This window comes from Oncorhynchus keta, unplaced genomic scaffold (genome assembly GCF_023373465.1).
Source record: "Oncorhynchus keta strain PuntledgeMale-10-30-2019 unplaced genomic scaffold, Oket_V2 Un_scaffold_714_pilon_pilon, whole genome shotgun sequence".
In the NCBI taxonomy this organism is placed as follows: domain Eukaryota; kingdom Metazoa; phylum Chordata; class Actinopteri; order Salmoniformes; family Salmonidae; genus Oncorhynchus; species Oncorhynchus keta.
The window spans coordinates 197501-212725 of record NW_026290992.1 but is presented as its reverse complement, the minus strand read 5'-3'; the positions used below and the strand labels follow the sequence as shown (position 1 = coordinate 212725).

General features: G+C 45.3%; 1 protein-coding gene across 5 annotated transcripts in view; it reads right to left on the bottom strand.

Annotated features, from left to right (window-relative positions):
- Nucleotides 1-845: 845 nt before the first annotated feature.
- spag17 (sperm associated antigen 17) overlaps nucleotides 846-15225 on the bottom strand; it is a 23748-nt gene continuing 9368 nt past the window's right edge. For 3 of the 5 annotated variants that reach the window (XM_052517363.1, XM_052517361.1, XM_052517362.1), the window contains exons 14-25: nucleotides 11065-11250; nucleotides 6153-6292; nucleotides 5852-6006; nucleotides 5448-5641; nucleotides 5202-5272; nucleotides 4852-5076; nucleotides 4471-4585; nucleotides 4003-4239; nucleotides 3658-3845; nucleotides 3351-3462; nucleotides 1552-1718; nucleotides 846-1092 (exon numbers count right to left, since the gene is read on the bottom strand). In XM_052517363.1, the coding sequence (XP_052373323.1) occupies nucleotides 916-1092; nucleotides 1552-1718; nucleotides 3351-3462; nucleotides 3658-3845; nucleotides 4003-4239; nucleotides 4471-4585; nucleotides 4852-5076; nucleotides 5202-5272; nucleotides 5448-5641; nucleotides 5852-6006; nucleotides 6153-6292; nucleotides 11065-11250 (1967 nt within the window). In that variant the 3' untranslated portion in view covers nucleotides 846-915. The remainder of the gene's footprint in view (nucleotides 1093-1551; nucleotides 1719-3350; nucleotides 3463-3657; nucleotides 3846-4002; nucleotides 4240-4470; nucleotides 4586-4851; nucleotides 5077-5201; nucleotides 5273-5447; nucleotides 5642-5851; nucleotides 6007-6152; nucleotides 6293-11064; nucleotides 11251-15225) is intronic. The other 2 variants (XM_052517364.1, XM_052517365.1) reach the window with 2 other exon arrangements.

The window sequence follows — 15225 nt, the reverse complement described above, 5'->3', positions numbered from 1 at the left end:
GAATCCTAAATAAATCACTGACAGTGTCACCAGCAAAGCACTCCCACACCATCACACCTCCTCCTCCATGCTTCACGGTGGGAACCACACATGCTGAGATAATCCGTTCACCTACTCTGCGTCTCATAAAGACACAGCAGTTGGAACCAAAAATCTCAATTTTGGACTCTGACCAAAGGACAGATTTCCACCGGTCGAATGTCCCTTGTTTGTGTTTCTTGACCCAAGCAAGTCTCTTCTTCTTATTGGTGTCCTTTAGTAGTGGCTGGTAACTCTAATGAACTTATCCTACAGCAGAAGTAACTCTGGGTCTTCCTTTCCTGTGGCGGTCCTCATGAGAGCCAGTTTCATCATAGCGCTTGATGGTTTTTGTGACTGCACTTGAAGAAACTGTCAAAGTTATTGAAATGTTCCGTATTGACTGACCGTCATGTCTTAAAGTAATGATGGACTGTCGTTTCTCTTTGCTTATTTGAGTTGTTCTTGCCATAATATGGACTTGGTCTTTTACCAAATAGGTCTATCTTCTGTATACCACCCCTACCTTGTCACAACACAACTGATTGGCTCAAATGCATTAAGGAAAGAAATTCCACAAATTAACTTTTAACAATGCACACCTGTCAATTGAAATGTATTGCAGGTGACTACCTCATGAAGCTGGTTGAGAGAATGCCAAGAGTGTGCAAAGCTGTCATCAAGGCAAAGGGTGGCTACTTAGAAGAATCTTAAATAGAAAATATATTTTGATTTGTTTAACACTTTTTTGGTTACTACATGATTCCATATGTATTATTTCATAGTTGTGATGTCTTCACTATTATTCTACAATATAGAACAAAAGTAAAAATAAAGAAAAACCCTTGGAATGAGTAGGTTTTGACTGGTTCGGTATAAAAGACCTACGGGTATAAATCAAGGTCCATATGATTTGTTAGAGATGTGATTACCCTTCTTGTCCTTGCTGTCTTTTCTCTCCGGTACCGGAGTCTCCTTCACTACCTCTTCCTCCTTCACAGGGGGTTCAGGAGGAGAGGAGACGATGGGTCCTGAGTCTGTACTGCTACTGACTGAACCATCTGCAAACAGCACCTACACAGAGACAAATCAAATCTTATTGGTCACATACACACGGTTTGATGTTAATGCGAGTGTAGTGACATGCTTGTACTTCTAGTTCCGACCATGCAGTAATATCTAACATTAATCTAAGCTAACAATTTCACAACACAATTTCACAACAACTACCTTACAAGTGTAAAGGAATGAATAAGAATATGTACATGTAAGTATATGAATGAGAGATGGCCGAACGGCATAGGCAAGATGCAGTAGATGGTATTGAGTACAGTATATACATATGAGATGAGTAATGTAGGGTATGTAAACATTATATAAAGTGGGGAGGGAGGAGCTTAATGTGTGTGTGTGTGTGTGTGTGTGTGTGTGTGTGTGTGTGTGTGTGTGTGTGTGTGTGTGTGTGTGTGTGTGTGTGTGTGTGTGTGTGTGTGTGTGTGTGTGTGTGTGTGTGTGTATTGTGTTTGCCAGTACCTGTGTTGATCCGTCTCTCATGTACTTGACCACGGTGCCCTGACCAGTGATGACCCTAGACAACTCACTGTGTAACGATGGGTCTGTGAGGTGAGGCTCCCTACTGTCACTGCAGTGTAGGGGGAAAGTCTGTCTCACCAACACACACTGACCCTCTGGAGTACTGCCTACAGTAACCAAAACTACAGTTACACACACACACTGACCCTCTGGAGTACTGCCTACAGTAACCAAAACTACAGTTACACACACACACTGACCCTCTGGAGTACTGCCTACAGTAACCAAAACTACAGTTACACACACACACTGACCCTCTGGAGTACTGCCTACAGTAACCAAAACTACAGTTACACACACACACACACACACTGACCCTCTGGAGTACTGCCTACAGTAACCAAAACTACAGTTACACACACACACTGACCCTCTGGAGTACTGCCTACAGTAACCAAGACTACAGTTACACACACACACTGACCCTCTGGAGTACTGCCTACAGTAACCAAGACTACAGTTACACACACACACTGACCCTCTGGAGTACTGCCTACAGTAACCAAAACTACAGTTACACACACACACTGACCCTCTGGAGTACTGCCTACAGTAACCAAAACTACAGTTACACACACACACTGACCCTCTGGAGTACTGCCTACAGTAACCAAAACTACAGTTACACACACACACTGACCCTCTGGAGTACTGCCTACAGTAACCAAAACTACAGTTACACACACACACTGACCCTCTGGAGTACTGCCTACAGTAACCAAAACTACAGTTACACACACACACTGACCCTCTGGAGTACTGCCTACAGTAACCAAAACTACAGTTACACACACACTGACCCTCTGGAGTACTGCCTACAGTAACCAAGACTACAGTTACACACACACACTGACCCTCTGGAGTACTGCCTACAGTAACCAAGACTACAGTTACACACACACACTGACCCTCTGGAGTACTGCCTACAGTAACCAAGACTACAGTTACACACACACACTGACCCTCTGGAGTACTGCCTACAGTAACCAAAACTACAGTTACACACTGCCTACACTGACCCTCTGGAGTACTGCCTACAGTAACCAAAACTACAGTTACACACACACACTGACCCTCTGGAGTACTGCCTACAGTAACCAAAACTACAGTTACACACACACACTGACCCTCTGGAGGACTGCCTACAGTCACCAAACTACAGTTACACACACACTGACCCTCTGGAGTACTGCCTACAGTAACCAAAACTACAGTTACACACACACACTGACCCTCTGGAGGACTGCCTACAGTAACCAAGACTACAGTTACACACACACACTGACCCTCTGGAGTACTGCCTACAGTAACCAAAACTACAGTTACACACACACACACTGACCCTCTGGAGTACTGCCTACAGTAACCAAAACTACAGTTACACACACACACTGACCCTCTGGAGTACTGCCTACAGTAACCAAGACTACAGTTACACACACACACTGACCCTCTGGAGTACTGCCTACAGTAACCAAAACTACAGTTACACACACACTGTCTGGATACACACACTGTCTGGACATACACACACACTGTCTGGATACACACACACACTGTCCGGACACACACACACACACTGGCCGGACACACACACACACACTGTCTGGACACACACACACACTGTCTGGACACACACACACACACACACACACACACTGTCTGGACACACACACACTGTCTGGACACACACACACACTGTCTGGACACACACACACACTGTCTGGACACACACTGACCGTCTGTATCCTCCCTGAGGAACTGCAGCAGCAGACCACTGGGGGTGGAGAGGTTTAGTCTCTGGAACGGAGTGCTGCCAGATAACGCAGCCTGACCCACACACTCTCTGGTCTGGCAGGGGACAACACAGCCAGACACATGACGGGAATAACACACAGCAGGTACGTCAACAGGAAGAACATATGACGAGAGCATAACGTTATACCACTGATATCAGTATTACAACGTTATCAACAACACTACAACTGAACAGACGCTATGGAAACTAAATGCATCTGTTGGTGACGGTCGATAGTATGGATCCACCTGCTCCTCTTCCTCTCTGTGTGTTGAAGACTTGTTGGTCTCCTTGGACGGCTGCACCCCCCTGGCGCTGTGGGAGGAGTTGAGTTTCTCCCGGGACAATGAGGAGGAGAGGAAGGTCGAGGGGACGGGGGAGAGACTGGAGTCTGTGGGCATGTCTAGATCAGAGTCCTGACCAGCCTCCATCTCACCTACAAACACGTCAACAACCAGACTGTTACCGTAGTCACCTTAAAGCTAGACATCACCACACACAACATAGGGACCAGACTACGTCCCCATAACAGGAACAGTACACCAAGTGGTTTAATGACAGAGAAACAGACAGCATCAGTGTAAGGTGTTTACCCTGCTCCCCTGTGGGGCCGTAGTGACTGTAGGAGAGGTGGATGCCGCTGTCCAGGACAGCTGAGAAGGAGCCCAGCCAAACACTCTTATTGGTGGGACTCTGTGTCTCCATGGTGACCGCGTCCTTTGGGCTCTCCTCCTGGTGTCTCTTTGGCTGGGTGATGTGGCTGTACAAATGATGCTTGTCCTTCATCACACACACGTTGATGAGCGTCGACCCTGGAAACAGAACATCGGCTATGGCTATGTTTACACAGGCAGCCCAATTTGGATTTTGTTTTTTTACACTAATTGTTCTTTTGACCAATCACATCAGATCTTTTCACAGCTCATCTGATTGGTCAAAAGACCAATTAATGGGAGGGAAAAAAATCAGAATTGGGCTGCCTGTGTAAACGCAGCCTTAGAGAATCAACGTGTGAATAAAAGAGAGCGAAAGTGTGTATGATAATAGTGGTGTGTGTTCACCCTGGACAAAGTGGATGGTCTCCACCTGGATGTGGCCTCCGTCAGAGGGGTATAGGGAGTGGACCTGGCCTGAGACCTGGATCAGCTGCCCCTCCATGCTGTAACCAGTGAATCCCTTCACACACACACACACACACACACACACACACACACACACACACACACACACACACAGTATTTAACATTTTAAAAAAGGTCCGCATTCTGTTGATATTGTTGCAGCAGATACTTTTTGGGTGAAAGGCACCTTGCCATAACAGGACAGTAAAACATGATCTATCTAGTATCTGCTGGGACTATATCACCATATCTCCTCAACCAGAAAACCAGTACGAAGCTGGAATGTCATATTGTGCCTTTAAAGGGGGTTTATAGACTCACAGTGAAGACGTCGGTGGGCGACTGCAGCTTCGCTCCCTGTTCTCCAGGGGTCCCCACAGCCAGGTCAGGGGTCACGTCCTCCCTGCTCTTCTTCGTGGTCGAGGGGATTGTTTTCTTGTTCTCCTTGGACGAGTTGGCGCGCTCCGCCCCCTTCCCTCCTTTATCTTTCTTAGCTTTCTTCATCTGTTCCTCCTCCTTCTGTCTGTCCTGCTCTATCTTCCACGCCTGGACAGAGATGAGTTGGTATAGAACATCAGCAGCACCGTTAGAATCATCAGAATGTATTAAAGGTACTGAATACATCAATCATTATAAAACAGGGTGGAAGACAGCAAGACAGAGTCCGTTACTTTGAGCGAGTCTTCTCTGATGTACTGGTCTGGAGGACCTTCCTCTGGGACAGGAGACTTGGCTGGGGAGGCTTCAGGTACACAGGGACACAACGTTTACATCACAGGGGGACTGTAGCACTGTAACTACTAGTACTACTCTTAGTGCTGTTTTTCATCTATCGTAATTTATGTATCAAGTTAATGAGTATGTATGTTATACCAATGGATTTCAGCCTGTTTTGACTGATATTTTGGCTTCCTTACTTGCAGTGTGTTTTGTTGAGACAGTGCCCTTCTTGGTGCCCTTAGCCGACTCTGTCCTGCCTTTCTCTGAGGAGTCAGGCGGGGTGGGCCCTCTCAGTTTCTCTGCCTCTCTCTTGGCCTGCAGAGCTCGCCACTTCACCTCCTCCTCCTCGGTCCAGTCAGATATAGAGTTGGCCACGTGCTCAAGGTACTTCCTGACGACAGAGAGGGAACGGTGGAAAGCAGTCAGGTTTTAATAAATACAATCCTAAACAGGACCCAGAGTCTAATGTACTCTGTGATTTTATCGTTTTGTAACACAAAAAAAAAATCAACAAAATGGGTTTGAAGAAAATATATATCCAACTGTTAAACAACTGATTTATAGCAAATGTGAAAGTTGCTTGATTTTTAAAAAACTGTACCTGAACCCAACGTTGGTGTGGAGAGCCATGTCCCATAATTCCTTGCACTGGCGTTGAGGGCTCATGGGATTGTGACAGACGATGAACAGGGTGTTGTCCAGACTACCACAGAAGGTGTCCATGCAGCGGTAGGACTGAGAGGCAGAGTGGAGAATCTACAGCAAGACAACAAGGGGTCACTAGAACATGCTGTGGTTGTTCTCCTCTCTGTGTTCCCTGAGGATCACAAATGGTCACAAAAAGGAGCCAGAAATCAGAAGGCAAACAGCTACAGTAAATGTGAGTATTGATTGATGTTGACCTGGGGAAAGACATTGGCGTTGTGGTGCTCAGTATAGTGCCAGTCACTGAGCGATCGCATCCGGCTTCTCTGCATCTCAGTAACATCTAGGACATCAGACAAACTCTCCTCTGATTCATCCTGGTGGTGGAACACTTCACCTGTAGAGGAAACCTGTTTTATTAGCTGTTATGTCAAAGATACAAATAATAATAATATAATATATGCCATTTAGCAGACGCTTTTATCCACACTTACAGTCATGTGTGCATACATTCTACAGATAATAGAACCCACTCCCCAACACATCTGGTAGTAGATGCACCAACTGAGCTAAGAAGGACCAACAGATCATCAACAACAGCCTGTTGGTGCTGTTTAGACAACTCTATTGCTATCAGACCAACACATCTGGTAGTAGACTAGTCTGGATTCAGACCAACACATCTGGTAGTAGACTAGTCTGGATTCAGACCAACACATCTGGTAGTAGACTAGTCTGGATTCAGACCAACACATCTGGTAGTAGACTAGTCTGGATTCAGACCAACACATCTGGTAGTAGACTAGTCTGGATTCAGACCAACACATCTGGTAGTAGACTAGTCTGGATTCAGACCAACACATCTGGTAGTAGACTAGTCTAGATTCAGACCAACACATCTGGTAGTAGACTAGTCTGCATTCAGACAAACACATCTGGTAGTAGACTAGTCTGGATTCAGACAAACACATCTGGTAGTAGACTAGTCTGGATTCAGACAAACACATCTGGTAGTAGACTAGTCTGGATTCAGACAAACACATCTGGTAGTAGACTAGTCTGGATTCAGACAAACACATCTGGTAGTAGACTAGTCTGGATTCAGACCAACACATCTGGTAGTAGACTAGTCTGGATTCAGACCAACACATCTGGTAGTAGACTAGTCTGGATTCAGACCAACACATCTGGTAGTAGACTAGTCTGGATTCAGACCAACACATCTGGTAGACTAGTCTGCAGACTAACACATCTGGTAGTCTGTCTGGATTCAGACAAACACATCTGGTAGTAGACTAGTCTGGATTCAGACAAACACATCTGGTAGTAGACTAGTCTGGATTCAGACAAACACATCTGGTAGTAGACTAGTCTGGATTCAGACAAACACATCTGGTAGTAGACTAGTCTGGATTCAGACAAACACATCTGGTAGTAGACTAGTCTGGATTCAGACCAACACATCTGGTAGTAGACTAGTCTGGATTCAGACAAACACATCTGGTAGTAGACTAGTCTGGATTCAGACCAACACATCTGGTAGTAGACTAGTCTGGATTCAGACCAACACATCTGGTAGTAGACTAGTCTGGATTCAGACCAACACATCTGGTAGTAGACTAGTCTGGATTCAGACCAACACATCTGGTAGTAGACTAGTCTGGATTCAGACAAACACATCTGGTAGTAGACTAGTCTGGATTCAGACCAACACATCTGGTAGTAGACTAGTCTGGATTCAGACCAACACATCTGGTAGTAGACTAGTCTGGATTCAGACCAACACATCTGGTAGTAGACTAGTCTGGATTCAGACCAACACATCTGGTAGTAGACTAGTCTGGATTCAGACCAACACATCTGGTAGTAGACTAGTCTGGATTCAGACCAACACATCTGGTAGTAGACTAGTCTGGATTCAGACCAACACATCTGGTAGTAGACTAGTCTGGATTCAGACCAACACATCTGGTAGTAGACTAGTCTGGATTCAGACCAACACATCTGGTAGTAGACTAGTCTGGATTCAGACCAACACATCTGGTAGTAGACTAGTCTGGATTCAGACCAACACATCTGGTAGTAGACTAGTCTGGATTCAGACCAACACATCTGGTAGTAGACTAGTCTGGATTCAGACCAACACATCTGGTAGTAGACTAGTCTGGATTCAGACAAACACATCTGGTAGTAGACTAGTCTGGATTCAGACCAACACATCTGGTAGTAGACTAGTCTGGATTCAGACCAACATAGACTAGTCTGGATTCAGACCAACACATCTGGTAGTAGACTAGTCTGGATTCAGACCAACACATCTGGTAGTAGACTAGTCTGGATTCAGACCAACACATCTGGTAGTAGACTAGTCTGCATTCAGACCAACACATCTGGTAGTAGACTAGTCTGGATTCAGACCAACACATCTGGTAGTAGACTAGTCTGGATTCAGACCAACACATCTGGTAGTAGACTAGTCTGGATTCAGACCAACACATCTGGTAGTAGACTAGTCTGGATTCAGACCAACACATCTGGTAGTAGACTAGTCTGGATTCAGACCAACAGATCTGGTAGTAGACTAGTCTGGATTCAGACCAACACATCTGGTAGTAGACTAGTCTGGATTCAGACCAACACATCTGGTAGTAGACTAGTCTGGATTCAGACCAACACATCTGGTAGTAGACTAGTCTGGATTCAGACCAACACATCTGGTAGTAGACTAGTCTGGATTCAGACCAACACATCTGGTAGTAGACTAGTCTGCATTCAGACCAACACATCTGGTAGTAGACTAGTCTGCATTCAGACCAACACATCTGGTAGTAGACTAGTCTGCATTCAGACCAACAGATCTGGTAGTAGACTAGTCTGGATTCAGACCAACACATCTGGTAGTAGACTAGTCTGGATTCAGACCAACAGATCTGGTAGTAGACTAGTCTGGATTCAGACCAACAGACCTGGTAGTAGACTAGTCTGGATTCAGACCAACACATCTGGTAGTAGACTAGTCTGGATTCAGACCAACACATCTGGTAGTAGACTAGTCTGGATTCAGACCAACAGATCTGGTAGTAGACTAGTCTGGATTCAGACCAACACATCTGGTAGTAGACTAGTCCGGATTCAGACCAACAGATCTGGTAGTAGACTAGTCTAGATTCAGACCCACAGACCTGGTAGTAGACTAGTCTAGATTCAGACCAACACATCTGGTAGTAGAGACCAACAGATCTGGTAGTAGACTAGTCTGGATTCAGACCAACAGATCTGGTAGTAGACTAGTCTGGATTCAGACCAACACATCTGGTAGTAGACTAGTCCGGATTCAGACCAACAGATCTGGTAGTAGACTAGTCTGGATTCAGACCAACAGATCTGGTAGTAGACTAGTCTGGATTCAGACCAACAGATCTGGTAGTAGACTAGTCTGGATTCAGACCAACACATCTGGTAGTAGACTAGTCCGGATTCAGACCAACAGATCTGGTAGTAGACTAGTCTGGATTCAGACCCACAGACCTGGTAGTAGACTAGTCTAGATTCAGACCAACAGACCTGGTAGTAGACTAGTCTGGATTCAGACCAACACATCTGGTAGTAGAGACCAACACATGTGGTAGTAGACTAGTCTGGATACAGACCAACACATCTGGTAGTAGACTAGTCTGGATTCAGACCAACAGATCTGGTAGTAGACTAGTCTGGATTCAGACCAACACATCTGGTAGTAGACTAGTCTGGATACAGACCAACACATCTGGTAGTAGACTAGTCTGGATTCAGACCAACACATCTGGTAGTAGACTAGTCTAGATTCAGACCAACAGACCTGGTAGTAGACTAGTCTGGATTCAGACCAACAGATCTGGTAGTAGACTAGTCTGGATTCAGACCAACACATCTGGTAGTAGACTAGTCTGGATTCAGACCAACACACCTGGTAGTAGACTAGTCTGGATTCAGACCAACACATCTGGTAGTAGACTAGTCTGGATTCAGACCAACACATCTGGTAGTAGACTAGTCTGGATTCAGACCAACACATCTGGTAGTAGACTAGTCTGGATTCAGACCAACAGATCTGGTAGTAGACTAGTCTGGATTCAGACCAACACATCTGGTAGTAGACTAGTTTGGATTCAGACAAACAGATCTGGTAGTAGACTAGTCTGGATTCAGACAACAGACCTGGTAGTAGACTAGTCTGGATTCAGACAACACATCTGGTAGTAGACTAGTCTGGATTCAGACCAACACATCTGGTAGTAGACTAGTCTGGATTCAGACCAACAGATCTGGTAGTAGACTAGTCTGGATTCAGACCAACACATCTGGTAGTAGACTAGTCTGGATACAGACCAACACATCTGGTAGTAGACTAGTCTGGATTCAGACCAACACATCTGGTAGTAGACTAGTCTGGATTCAGACCAACAGACCTGGTAGTAGACTAGTCTGGATTCAGACCAACAGATCTGGTAGTAGACTAGTCTGGATTCAGACCAACACATCTGGTAGTAGACTAGTCTAGATTCAGACCAACAGACCTGGTAGTAGACTAGTCTAGATTCAGACCAACAGACCTGGTAGTAGACTAGTCTGGATTCAGACCAACACATCTGGTAGTAGACTAGTCTGGATTCAGACCAACAGATCTGGTAGTAGACTAGTCTGGATTCAGACCAACAGATCTGGTAGTAGACTAGTCTGGATTCAGACCAACAGATCTGGTAGTAGACTAGTCTGGATTCAGACCAACACATCTGGTAGTAGACTAGTCTGGATTCAGACCAATATGTGTCACAGTACATTTTAAGATTTTAACACACGGTTGCATTTAAAACGGTTATTTGTTGCATAATGAGTGGGCTTCCAACAGCAGGTTTCACTTCAGTAACCTACAGGCTTTTTGAGGAGCTACTCTGCTGCTGTCTGACAGGTGGTAGGATATTCTTCTCCTCTAACTAGTCTCTGTATGCTGTGCACCTGTGATAAATAAGATGCATGACAACTAATGAAAATACACAAGAGGCAATTAAATTCCACTAAATTATGCAAATTAACCTATTGACCGATAAGCATGACGGTCTATGTATTTTCGGTGGCAAACCGATTAACGGGTTAACATCCCTAGTGTCAGAGTTCATAGAACGTCTGTACCTTGTGTCTTGTTGATGTGTCTGAGGTAGTTCTTGGCGAAGCAGACCGGGTCGTCCCAGGGCAGGCAGGTAGGTTGAGGGGAACTAGCAGAGGTCAGTAGGCCTCCCTCCTCCAGCTGGGTCAGGGGCATGCTCTCAAACACAAACTGTCTGACCACTCTCTCCACCTCCGGCCAGCTCAGAGACTCTGTAAAGACACCCATCAGAACAACACAGGAGGTTGGTGGCAATTTCATTGGGGAGGACGGGCTCGTGGTAATGGCTGGAGCCATTATAATAGGTGGAATTCCATTTGCTTCGTTCTAGCCATTATTATGAGTCGTCCTCCCCTCAGAAGCCTCCACTGCAGAACACCATACACTTATGCTGAATCGCAAATCAACCCCTAGTCCATCCTCCCTCCTCCCTATTCCATCCTCCCTCATCCCTCCTCCCTCATCCCTAGTCCCTCCTCCCTCATCCCTAGTCCATCCCCATCCTCCCTCATCCCTCCTTCCGAGTCCCGCCTCCCTCATCCCTAGTCCCTCCTTCCTCATCCCTAGTCCCTCATCACTACACCCTCATCCCTAATCCCTAGTCCCTCATCACTTTAGTCACTTTAATAGATCTGATGCATTCTGATAGGTATAGAGCTATATGGGTATAGAGCTATATGGATAGGTATAGAGCTATATGGTATAGAGCAATATGCTATAGAGCTATATGGTATAGAGCTATATGGTATAGAGCGATATGGTGTAGAGCTATGTGGTATAGAGCTATATGGATAGGTATAGAGCTATATGGATAGGTATAGAGCTATATGGTTTAGAGCAATATGCTATAGAGCTATATGGTATAGAGCTATATGGTATAGAGCGATATGGTATAGAGCTATGTGGTATAGAGCTATATGGATAGGTATAGAGCTATTTGGTATAGAGCTATATGGATAGGTATAGAGCTATATGGTATAGAGCTATTTGGTATAGAGCTATATGGATAGGTATAGAGCTATATGGTGAAGAGTGATATGGTATAGAGCTATATGGTATAGAGCTATATGGATAGGTATAGAGCTATATGGTATAAAGCTATATGGATAGAGCTATATGGTATAGAGCTATATGGATAGGTATAGAGCTACAGTGGGGAGAACAAGTATTTGATACACTGCTGATTTTGCAGGTCTTCCTACTTACAAAGCATGTAGAGGTCTGTGATTTTTATCATAGGTACACTTCAACTGTGAGAGACGGAATCTAAAACAAAATCCAGAAAATCACATTGCATGATTTTTAAGTAATTAATTAGCTTCACGTTTGGGATGGTGTTCTTCGGCTTGCAAGCCTCCCCCTTTTCCTCCAAACATAACGATGGTCATTATGGCCAAACAGTTCTATTGTTGTTTCATCAGACCAGAGGACATATCTCCAAAAAGTATGATCTTTGTCCCCATGTGCAGTTGCAAATCGTAGTCTGGCTTTTTTATGGTGGTTTTGGAGCAGTGGCTTCTTCCTTGCTGAGCGGCCTTTCAGGTTATGTCGATATAGGACTCGTTTTACTGTGGATATAGATACTTTTGTACCTGTTTCCTCCAGCATCTTCACAAGGTCATTTGCTGTTGTTGAGGATTGATTTGCACTTTTCGCACCAAAGTATGTTCATCTCCAGGAGACAGAACACGTCTCCTTCCTGAGCGGTGTGACGGCTGCGTGGTCTGCCTGTATGGTGTTTATACTTGCGTACTGTTGTTTGTACAGATGAACGTGGTACCTTTACGCGTTTGGAAATTGCTCCCAAGGATGAACCAGACTCTACAATGTTTTTTTCTGAGGTCTTGGCTGATTTCTTTTGATTTTCCCATAATGTCAAGCAAAGAAGCACTAAATTTGAAGGTAGACCTTGAAATACATCCACATGTACACCTGCAATTGACTCAAATGATGTCAATTAGGCTATCACAAGCTTCTAAAGCCATGACATCATTTTCTGGAATGTTCCAAGCTGTTTAAAGGCAGTCAACTTAGTGTATGTAAACTTCTGACCCACTGGAATTGTGATACAGTGAATTATAAGTGAAATAATCTGTGTCTAAACAATTGTTGAGAAAATTACTTGTGTCATGCACCAAGTAGATGTCCTAACTGACTTGCCAAAACTATAATTTGTTAACAAGAAATTTGTGGAGTGGTTGAAAAACGAGTTTTAATAACTCCAACCTAAGTGTATGTAAACTTCCGACTTCAACTGTATACAGCTATATGGTATATGGTATATGGTATATGTTGAAAACTTGATTCAGTCTAGGGGAAGGGGAAGTAATTACCATACTTATTTTTTTAACCCTATCAGATTCTTCAGATCTTCAGGAATGCCTAGAGAGTAGGAGGTAGGGGTCTATCTGGAATTCAGCATTTCACTCTGCTGATCTAACAGAGCACCACATTGGTAGTGAATAGTACAGGATGGAACCTCTCCTTCCTCATAAAGTAGCCCACAGCTCAGACTCTCTCAGACTATTTATCCAGGTTAACTCTCCGTCTCCTCTCTCTAACATCATGGAGAATGTATTCATCCCACCAGTCAGTAGCAGCAGCGACCCACTGGGCACACACTGGTTGAATCAATGTTGTTTACACATCGTGGAATAGACGTTGAATTGACGTCTGTGCCCAGTGGGTGTCTCACCCCAGCCCAGAACCTTACCAGCCAGGGTGATAATTTAACAGCATCACACCATCTGTTGGTCTTTAGTGGGACTGTGCTTTGTAATTACCAAGACTAAATACAGGTTGGGCTGCAATAATAACACTACTCAGAGCACCTGAGCCACAATGCAATCTGGCTATCACGCTAAATTGGTCTGCATAAAATTCCATAGGCTATAAAAAACGCAGAGAGCTGTGACTGAGAGTGCGTGTCTGTGCATGTGTGTGTGTGTGTGTGTTCTCTCCTCACCGTCGGTGCAGTAGTGTGTGTTCTCTCCTCACCGTCGGTGCAGTAGTGTGTGTTCTCTCCTCACCGTCAGTGCAGTAGTGTGTGTTCTCTCCTCACCGTCAGTGCAGTAGTGTGTGTTCTCTCCTCACTGTCGGTGCAGTAGTGTGTGTGTGTGTGTTCTCTCCTCACCGTCAGTGCAGTAGTGTGTGTGTGTGTGTGTTCTCTCCTCACTGTCGGTGCAGTAGTGTGTGTTCTCTCCTCACCGTCAGTGCAGTAGTGTGTGTGTGTCTGTGTTCTCTCCTCACCGTCAGTGCAGTAGTGTGTGTTCTCTCCTCACCGTCAGTGCAGTAGTGTGTGTTCTCTCCTCACCGTCAGTGCAGTAGTGTGTGTTCTCTCCTCACCGTCAGTGCAGTAGTGTGTGTTCTCTCCTCACCGTCAGTGCAGTAGTGTGTGTGTGTGTGTTCTCTCCTCACCGTCAGTGCAGTAGTGTGTGTTCTCTCCTCACCGTCGGTGCAGTAGTGTGTGTTCTCTCCTCACCGTCAGTGCAGTAGTGTGTGTGTGTGTGTTCTCTCCTCACCGTCAGTGCAGTAGTGTGTGTTCTCTCCTCACCGTCAGTGCAGTAGTGTGTGTTCTCTCCTCACCGTCAGTGCAGTAGTGTGTGTTCTCTCCTCACTGTCAGTGCAGTAGTGTGTGTGTCTCTCCTCACCGTCAGTGCAGTAGTGTGTGTCAGTGCAGTAGTGTGTGTTCTCTCCTCACCGTCAGTGCAGTAGTGTGTGTGTGTTCTCTCCTCACTGTCAGTGCAGTAGTGTGTGTTCTCTCCTCACCGTCAGTGCAGTAGTGTGTGTGTGTGTGTTCTCTCCTCACTGTCAGTGCAGTAGTGTGTGTTCTCTCCTCACCGTCAGTGCAGTAGTGTGTGTGTGTGTGTTCTCTCCTCACTGTCAGTGCAGTAGTGTGTGTTCTCTCCTCACCGTCAGTGCAGTAGTGTGTGTTCTCTCCTCACCGTCAGTGCAGTAGTGTGTGTGTTCTCTCCTCACTGTCAGTGCAGTAGTGTGTGTGTGTGTGTTCTCTCCTCACCGTCAGTGCAGTAGTGTGTGTGTGTGTGTGTTCTCTCCTCACCGTCAGTGCAGTAGTGTGTGTGTGTGTGTGTGTTCTCTCCTCACTGTCAGTGCAGTAGTGTGTGTGTGTCTCTCCTCACCGTCAGTGCAGTAGTGTGTGTTCTCTCCTCACCGTCAGTGCAGTAGTG